The sequence below is a fragment of the Corythoichthys intestinalis genome, chromosome 18 (assembly GCF_030265065.1).
Source record: "Corythoichthys intestinalis isolate RoL2023-P3 chromosome 18, ASM3026506v1, whole genome shotgun sequence".
Classification (NCBI taxonomy): Eukaryota; Metazoa; Chordata; class Actinopteri; order Syngnathiformes; family Syngnathidae; genus Corythoichthys; species Corythoichthys intestinalis.
Window position 1 is genome coordinate 4,853,099 of NC_080412.1, and position 10,302 is coordinate 4,863,400.

Here is a 10,302-nt window from a genome sequence, read left to right on the forward strand (position 1 = left end):
CGCCATTTTACTTATATACAGAGATAAGAGGCAGAGTGGAGTAGATAAAAGCATTCATTGGGGCCGTGCTTTTATTTGGCAAAAGCTTTGTCATCTCTTCCACAGCAACTGTAAATATTGTGGGAAGCGAGGTGGGGAAGAATGACAGGAGTTGATCTTTTTCTTCACACCCTGTAGTGTGCCAAATGCAGAGAAGATGTAGCATTTGCAGCCACCACACACAGTCATGGTTGCACCACTTCCCATCATGCATTTGGGCAGAACAGTTAGGTCGCTACAGTATCATTTACTGAAAGCTCAACAAATACACTAGATGGCAATATTTAGTCACAATATACAAACTCACATTTATCCTTTAAGAATTACAAGTCTTTCTATCCGTGGATCCCTTTCACAGAAAGAATGTGAATAAAGTCAATGCCATCTTGTGGATTTATTGTTATAATAAACAAATACAGTACTTATGTACAGTATGTTGAATGTATATATCCGTCTTGTTTTATATTTCCATTCCAACAATAACTTACAGAAAAATATGGCATATTTTAGAGATGGTTTGAATTGCGATTAATTACGATTAATTAATTTTTAAGCTGTGATTAACTCGATTAAACTTTTTAATCGTTTGACAGCCCTAGTTAAATGTACACCTTATGCCTAATATATACAGTACATAACAAATTAAAACAGAATTGTTGTGGAACTCAAAATGTTGACTGGACAGTTATGGACTATGCACATTAAATCATTAGTAACATCAAATATTACACAATACACCAAAGTATATCAGTAGCCGTGTCCTTAAGTCTTTCTGATAGTTTTCCCCTGACCTTTTTACTGCAATAATATAATGAAAACCTGAAATTATGGCTTTTAGTTTTGGCCACCCCAAGATTTTAAGTGGCCCCATCTGGCCACCCCTATGAAAAATTTCTGGAGGCGCCACTGCCGGTCGGCTTGGTGCATTTCGCCAGTTGCCCTCGTCCCCGGTCTCGACCGGTCAACTCCGACCGCCGCGCCTGTCGCCCTCGTCTACGGCCTCGACTGGGTGGTACTGCTCGACGAGCCGCTGCTGACCATCGTGTGCCGCCTCTCTCGGCGTCCGCTTCTCCGGCCACGCCTGGGCGGTGCTGCAGGACGCGGTCCTCGTCCCGGGCGTCCTCCTGATCGCTGCTCTCCGGCGCTTGGCGTCCCAGACATCCCCCCGACCGTTCTGCTCGGACGTCCCGCATCTGGCATCCTGGACGGCCGCCTGATCGTCCGCTCGGTCGTCTTCAACAGACGCCCCGGCCGCGCGACCCGACCATTCCGTTCTTTTGATTCGGGTTGGGCCTGGCATCCTGTGTGGGTGAATACTGGGGCGGGGCCGGATGTATGGGGGGGGCCGGGGTGGGCACGGCCCACCCAGACGTGAGTCGTGCCCACCCAATCAAAATGTCGGTGTTCTGTTATGCATAAAAGATTGATGGGTTTTGTGATTGAATACATGAGTTTTATTGCTTTTACGTCTAATTAGCATCATCTAGTGGATGCCTTAATTTACTGCATCTCATGCGCACTTTATTTGAAAGAAACTGCAACACGGAAGTGACGTTCGGTAGAGAACCACACGACGACGACGTGACGACACGACGTCAGTTCGCGCCGTCTCTGACCACTTTGCCTTAAATTTGAGGTTGCATCGCCGGTATGTATTGTTTAAATGTTTTTAAAACCATAAATATGTGAACTGTGTGTACTTCAGTGCAAAAAAGTGAGACAGATTCACTTAGCATGAAACTTGTGATGTGCTAATTACCCACGAATTAGGCTACGTTCATACTACAGGTCTTAATGCACGAATCGGATTTTTTCGTGTTTTTCAGACTCGAGTGAGGCATTAACTTGACGGTCTGAACGTGACAAGTCGCATAGAACTGGACCATTTCAAATCCGATCTGGGTCACTTCCGTATGTGGTTCAAATCCAATCTGGGCCACATTTTTCCAGACTGTCGCGGCGGTCTGTACTGTCCACTCTCCCAAATCGGATTTCATGCAGCAATTACGTCATTAAATAGCGAGAGAGACATTACCGTACCGGTGCAGCTGTGCGTTATTAGCGCCTAGCTTGCAGTGAACACGGCTTTTGGGGAAGGGCTGGGCTTGACAACAGTCATAAAAAATGAAAATGGGTTGAGGATAAGCCTGAGAATGCTCCGTTTTCTCTCTGCTCCAAGTGAGCTATATTTCAACATTGCCTACACAGCCGAGAGTCGGGGCAAACTGCCCGTATGTGTGTGTGTGACATGCACGGACAGTGTGTGCATGCTATCGATCCATATAAACTTTGAATATAAGCCTAAACGGGGATTATTTATGTCTGTTATTTTTGTCCTCCTTTTGAAAAGCAAAATATATCCCTGGAATGACGGATGACGTGTCATTTGTTTTGATGCTTCTGCGCACGCGGGTCTTCTTGCTCAGCGCGTGTCGGACCGCGAATTAGTGCGCATGCGTAATACTTGAACGGTCTCAATGGACAAAGGCAGTCTGAACGGGCACGCCAAAAAAACGGATATGACAAAAAATCGGATTTGTGCATTAAGACCTGTAGTATGAACGTAGCCTTAGAGGGTCGGCAAAATGGCGTCTCGGGCGCTCTGCTAATTGTTTATTCATATTTTCATATGCAGTTTGCTACAGATAGGGCAGTACATATGCGATTTCATATATTGTGCATATTTTGATTGAGTTGTTTTGTCTGTTTTCTTTAGTTTCACCCTTTTGAGTGTTAATAAATCTGCTTAGACAAAGCCACGTCTGCAGAGTCGTTGATACGAGAAAGGTGTTCATAGCCACGACTATCGTGACGGCACAGTCGGGAATATCTATTGTAGCGTCGCACTGGATATAGAGAACGCACGGAGAATTGGTCTCGCCTACTTTTTTATTGCAGGATTAACGGTTACTGTTGACCGCAACCACGCCGAACAAGCAATCACCAATACAAACTGTTTTTACAACCTCATTTGTTATCAGCGCGCTTCCTCTCTCTCCTCCAGACACACTCTCGCAGTCGGACATCCGGGTACGAATGACGTCACCGGCCACAACAAAGCGTCGCCATATTGAAATGGGGGCAAAACACGAGTCACAAGCAGTTGCTCTGTCGTGCATTGTAGTCCAAACGCGTTGAACTTTTGTCTTATTTGCAGTCTTTTTTTTCCGTCGGAATGACTAAAAGTGCCGTGTTGCGGGTTGTAACACAAGGAAGAGTTCGAAGCCGCATTTGAAGTTCTTCATTCTTCCTCGTGAGAAGAAACGGACAAGCAAATGGCTGAAAGCAATCAATCGACGAACAGTAAAAGAAGACGGTTCCGTGGACTAGGGATGGGAATCGAAATCCGATTCCAATTCCGAACCGGTTCCGAGTGTTTCGAGGCCTCGACATCACAATGAAAAAGCCTTAACGAGCCCTTTAACGATCCCTGAAAACGCATATTGCGTCATGACGTGTCTTGTTGTCCAGACGCATCAAACTAGCATGGCGCCAAGAGCCACTCGCTCCAAAGTTTGGCTACACTTCACCAGGAAAAAGGGTGAAAATGAAAGGTTACGATAGTTTAGCACGAGCATTGCCGCCGTAAACAAAACAATGACAGCACGTAGGTTCGAACGCTCGAAAGTGTGTCTTCACTTCACGAGGAAAAACTACAACAAAGCGACTTGCAGTCATTGCAAGGTGGAGATAACTGCATCGGGAGGGAATAGATTGCTGACTTTATTCAACCATCACTTGAAACTAAAAATAGAAATGAAACAAATCAATTTTGTCCCCAATAACAAACAGGTTTGCATCAACGTAAATCAGCGATGATTAGCTGCTAACACAGTCATAACAAACAGTTAGCATGCGTTCGCTAGCTTTAGCACATCGTTTAAACCACTACACAACTGGATTTAAGTGTCCGATCGCGAGTGGAAACACACAACAACAACAACACAGAAGATTGATACATACAGGCGTTGCCTCTGTAGATATTTTACAAACATTAACAAAGAACGTAGGCTCGTGGCAGTGTTTCCCTTTCTCACTAACTCGCTTGGATGCAGCATTTCTTCTTCTGCGTGTGTAAGCGCGTTCTTCTTCGCGTGAGGAAGCGCAAGAGCGCCACCACTTGAGTGTGAAAGCGCCATAAAAACTAAAAGGTGCCCATTTCAATATACTGGTAAATAAAAACAGGGGTCCCCAAACTACGGCCCGCGGCTCCATATTTGGTTCGGCCCCCTGAACAATTCCAGAGAGCATTTTGAATTGTTTTTGTTTTTTTTCTACCTTAGTAGTGGTATTTATTTCCTGGCCTTTTTCAGTGAATAACTCAGAGAGGGTTATTTGGTTATTATCTATTTAATTAATAGTGCTATTATTATTTATTATTATTATATTGTTATTTTAATTTTATTTACTTTTGTTCCGTGAAGAATCCACAGAGGGTTATTTGATTGTGGCTTTCTAAAAAAAAAAAAAAATTTTTTTTTACATTTACGCACTCCTGCAATCGTCACACTTTTTCTGTTACAAACTGACCTCTCTCATCAGAGAAGGGAAAAGTTGTGTGGCCCTCACAGGAAAAAGTTTGGGGACCCCTGCTTTAACACATATTGCCAAAGGCAGAACAACGACCTATATGCCAATATATACCAATATTTTTTTATTTCTTTTAGAAAAATGTTTCAGTAAAATGTTACACATTCTTGTGCATTTGCCACTTATTGCCACAGTTAACATTAAGGCTTTGGGCCTCTTTTGACCTCGTTGTGAGTTTGTAAGGTTGTGACCTGATTAAACAAACTCGATGCCAATCAAAATGTTTGTTCTTCTTTTTCCCGAAATTAGAATCGATAAGAGAATCGATAAAGGATCGAATCGTTAAGCAATATCGATAATGGAATCGGAATCGTAAAAATCCTATCAATTCCCATCCCTACCGTGGACCATTCTCGCCAGTGCGAACCTAAATTCAGGCACATTTACGTTTGCAGCCGACATTTTATTACTGGTGAGTAAACTTTAATCGATTTTTTTTTGCCCCAATTAGCTGCTAGGATTCAATAGACTAGGCAGTGGTTATTATTACCGTAACCGACAACTCGCAGAGCGTTATTTTTCTTTTGCCGTGAAGTGCTCTGATCGGTCAATCGGTATATTATCGGCCTGGTGGGAATTGGTTATTTTGCCATGACGTGTTTACGGCTAAATAATGCTTGGAGGTGAATTACCGGTTATGGCAGAAATAATCACTCCGTATATACTACCAGTTTTCTTAGTTCCACACAGTACATATTCCACGCAATTGATAAAGGTCAACTTACTGGGTGACTTTATGAGGTAGTTATAGATGTTTCCGAACTCCACTGCAGGCAATTCCTTTGGATCGTTTATCCAGCTATCAGCTGCGACTTTGTATGGGCAGATTTGCAGGCCAATACACACCAATTTTAAGTCGTATCGCCTCCTTCCGTCTTTCGGCAGTGACTCGTGATAATAAGTCATGTTTAAGACGTTTTTATGAAAAAAAGATGCAAAACACAGCTGAAATATATGAATTTCAGACGTTTGTCTACGGAAGTTTACCTGTGCGTGCATCCATCTCAAAATGGCGACACGTTGCTATGCAAGATGACGTCATCGTGACATCACGCCGAGTGCGAGAATAAGTAGATAGATGATTTTAAAAAATTTAAAAAAAAACAGACCCCCAAAAAATTAATGCAGCCTCAACGGGACACAAGCCAGTGTCCTACTTGCGCCGGTCCCAAGCCCGGAGATGGTAAAAAAAAGCCTGCATTGGGGGTGCCCACTCTGGTGGGTAAATTTCCCGAAAATAAGGCGCACTTTTTTCCCCAAAATCCACTTGTAAAATCATGGGTGTGCGCAGGGCCGGAGTGGGACACATTTTCGGCCCTGGAATTTCATGCCTCAGACCGGCCCACTCATTTAAAATTATGTCATTATGCATAGACGTGTTAAGTTCAGTGTTCTCTAAAGCCGTGTACTATAATTCTGTGTATTCCAATTCAGTGCAGGTAATGGTTGTTTAACAAGGTGGCTTTATTTTAACAAGTGCAACACAACATATTTTGAACAAATTTAAAAATGGATTTAAAAAAAAACTATATTAAATGATACATTTGGAAAATAAATTAGGCCTGTCAAACGATTAAAATTTTTGATCGAGTTAATTACAGCTTGAAAATTAATCGTAATTAATCGCAATTCAAACCATCTATAAAATATGCCATAGTTTTCTGTAAATTATTGTTGGTATGGAAAGATAAGACACAAGATGGATATATACATTCAACATAAGGTACATAAGGACTGTATTTGTTTATTATAACAATAAATCAACAAGATGGCATTAACAGTATTAACATTCTGTTAAAGCGATCCATGGATAGAAAGACTTGTAGTTCTTAAAAGATAAATGTTAGTACAAGTTATAGAAATTTTATATTAAAACCCCTCTTAATGTTTTCGTTTTAATAAAATTTGTAAAATTTTCAATCAAAAAATAAACTAGTAGCCCGCCATTGTTGATGTCAATAATTACTTACACAATGCTCATGGGTGCTGAAGCCTATAAAATCAGTCGCACCCAAGCGCCAGCGGAGGGCGGCAAAACTCCATAAAACACAATTAACAAGTGGGCATGTCATTGTACTGTCATTTAAATCTGTCTGAGCAGGGCATGTGCGTTAATTGCGTCAAATATTTTAACGTGATTCATTTAAAAAATTAATTACCGCCCGTTAACGCGTTAATTTTGACAGCCCTAAAATAAATGAATAAATAAGACCTTTTCTGCAACATCAAATATTAACAAAATGAGTGCTTACAGATAAAACAAACATAGCAACATAACAATATGAAAAATAAAGAATACGTATTGCACATTGTAACAACTTCTAATGATACTATTATCCATTTTCCATTTCCACTTTAAAAACGCCACGTAATTGAATATATTCATTCTAATGTTCACTCGCTGAACGACATGGCAATCCTACCTTCCAGCTCTGCACCTGTGGTGTGTTCATTATGGCTAATGCTTGCTGCTACATATCCCTTGTGAGGTGCTACAAGAAGCCAAAGTTTCCACAATTACATATTGTCGTATCACACGGTGCAACTTGCACCGTGCAAGTTGCATTTTATTCGCCATCCGGTGTTCTGTGGCCTTACCACTTTCGTTGTAATCCTCTGTAGTTTGAGGCCGCAAGGTCGTTGCATGAAAAAAATTAGCTATTTTCGCGCATTTTGCCGATTCTTTCACGAGTGCTTTTCTCTTTTTAATTCTTAATTTTCAGCGCCACCCTTGCTCTTTTTATCCATCCGAGCACCGAGATAGCAGCTAATTTGGCTCAATACAGACTACAATTAGGGGGCGGAGCTGCATGCTGTTTTTTTACTGCGGTCAAGCCACCCTCCACTCGTTAAAACGAAGTCAAGCTAGCCGCCCCTCATTTGGATCATTGTGTGCATTACGGTAATGCAACGCGCTGGCTTCCTAAAGGTGCAACTTGCTGTATTCATAATGGAACGCGGTGGCTGCCCATTTCCGCTGTCATTTTGCCAGATTTCAAAAATTGATTAAAATAAATCTGGCTGATATCCCGGGACGGTTCCACTTCTGAGGTATACTAGAGTACCCCAAGACTCGAACTAAAGTACTCTGATAAAATTCTGATGTATCATTTCAAAATAAAAGTACTTTGAAAATTGCCCATTTTTGCTGTCATTTCGCCTGATTTAAAAAATTAATTAAAAAAAAATCTGCCTGATATCCCGAGACGGTTCCACTTCTGAGGTATACTAGAATACCCCAAGACTCGAACTAAAGTACTCTGATAAAATTCTGATGTATCATTTCAAAATAAAAGTACTTTGAAAAATGCCCATTTTTGCTGTCATTTCGCCTGATTTCAAAAATTAATTTTAAAAAATCTGGCTGATATCCCGAGACGGTTCCACTTCTGAGGTATACTAGACTACCCCAAGACTCGAACTAAAGTACTCTGATAAAATTCTGAAGTATCATTTCAAAATAAAAGTACTTTGAAAATTGCCCATTTTTGCTGTCATTTCGCCTGATTTAAAAAATTAATTTTAAAAAATCTGCCTGATATCCCAAGACGGTTCCACTTCTGAGGTACACTACACTACCCCAAGACTCGAACTAAAGTACTCTGATAAAATTCTGATGTATCATTTCAAAATAAAAGTACTTTGAAAATTGCCCATTTTTGCTGTCATTTCGCCTGATTTAAAAAATTAATTTAAAAAAATCTGCCTGATATCCCGAGACGGTTCCACTTCTGAGGTATACTAGACTACCCCAAGACTCGAACTAAAGTACTCTGATAAAATTCTGATGTATCATTTCAAAATAAAAGTACTTTGAAAATTGCTTATTTTGGCTGTCATTTCGCCTGATTTCAAAAATTAATTTTTAAAAAATCTGGCTGATATCCCGAGACGGTTCCACTTCTGAGGTATACTAGACTACCCCAAGACTCGAACTAAAGTACTCTGATAAAATTCTGATGTATCATTTCAAAATAAAAGTACTTTGAAAATTGCTTATTTTGGCTGTCATTTCGCCTGATTTCAAAAATTGATAAAAAAAAATCTGGCTGATATCCCGAGACGATTTCACTTCTGAGGTATACTAGACTACTCCAAGACTCGAACTAAAGTACTCTGATAAAATTCTGATGTATCATTTCAAAATAAAAGTACTTTGAAAAATGCCTATTTTTGCTGTCATTTCGCCTGATTTCAAAAATTAATTTAAAAAAATCTGGCTGATATCCCGAGACGGTTCCACTTCTGAGGTACACTACACTACCCCAAGACTCGAACTAAAGTACTCTGATAAAATTCTGATGTATCATTTTAAAATAAAAGTACTTTGAAAATTGTCAATTTTTGCTCTCATTTCGCCTGATTTCAAAAATTGATTAAAAAAAATCTGGCTGATATCCCGAGACGGTTCCACTTCTGAGGTATACTAGACTACCCCAAGACTCGAACTAAAGTACTCTGATAAAATTCTGATGTATCATTTCAAAATAAAAGTACTTTGAAAATTGCTTATTTTGGCTGTCATTTCGCCTGATTTCAAAATTTGATTAAAAAAAATCTGCCTGATATCCCGAGACGGTTCCACTTCAGAGGTATACTACACTACCCCAAGACTCGAACTAAAGTACTCTGATAAAATTCTGATGTATCATTTCAAAATAAAAGTACTTTGAAAATTGCTTATTTTGGCTGTCATTTCGCCTGATTTCAAAAATTAATAAAAAAAAATCTGGCTGATATCCCGAGACGGTTCCACTTCAGAGGTATACTAGACTACCCCAAGACTCGAACTAAAGTACTCTGATAAAATTCTGATGTATCATTTCAAAATAAAAGTACTTTGAAAATTGTCAATTTTTGCTGTCATTTCGCCTGATTTCAAAAATTAATTAAAAAAAATCTGGCTGATATCCCGAGACGGTTCCACTTCAGAGGTATACTAGACTACCCCAAGACTCAAACTAAAGTACTCTGATAAAATTCTGATGTATCATTTCAAAATAAAAGTACTTTGAAAATTGCTTATTTTGGCTGTCATTTCGCCTGATTTCAAAAATTGATTAAAAAAAATCTGGCTGATATCCCGAGACGGTTCCACTTCAGAGGTATACTAGACTACCCCAAGACTCGAACTAAAGTACTCTGATAAAATTCTGATGTATCATTTCAAAATAAAAGTACTTTGAAAATTGCTTATTTTGGCTGTCATTTCGCCTGATTTCAAAAATTGATTAAAAAAAATCTGGCTGATATCCCGAGACGGTTCCACTTCAGAGGTATACTAGACTACCCCAAGACTCGAACTAAAGTACTCTGATAAAATTCTGATGTATCATTTCAAAATAAAAGTACTTTGAAAATTGCTTATTTTGGCTGTCATTTCGCCTGATTTCAAAAATTAATAAAAAAAAATCTGGCTGATATCCCGAGACGGTTCCACTTCTGAGGTACACTACACTACCCCAAGACTCGAACTAAAGTACTCTGATAAAATTCTGATGTATCATTTCAAAATAAAAGTACTTTGAAAAATGCCTATTTTTGCTGTCATTTCGCCTGATTTCAAAAATTAATTAAAAAAAATCTGGCTGATATCCCGAGACGGTTCCACTTCAGAGGTATACTAGACTACCCCAAGACTCAAACTAAAGTACTCTGATAAAATTCTGATGT

General features: G+C 39.7%; 1 protein-coding gene across 2 annotated transcripts in view; it reads right to left on the minus strand.

Moving 5' to 3' along the window:
• LOC130906327 (uncharacterized) overlaps positions 1 to 7,421 on the minus strand; it is a 55,288-nt gene extending 47,867 nt beyond the window's left edge. Inside the window, exons 1-2 of one of the 2 annotated variants that reach the window (XM_057820533.1) lie at positions 7,228 to 7,421; positions 7,053 to 7,121 (exon numbers count right to left, since the gene is read on the minus strand). In XM_057820533.1, coding sequence (XP_057676516.1) covers positions 7,053 to 7,082 — 30 coding nt within the window. In that variant the 5' untranslated portion in view covers positions 7,083 to 7,121; positions 7,228 to 7,421. Of the gene's footprint in view, positions 1 to 7,052; positions 7,207 to 7,227 lie in introns of those variants that run through there. The other variant, XM_057820534.1, reaches the window with a different exon arrangement.
• Positions 7,422 to 10,302: the final 2,881 nt, after the last annotated feature.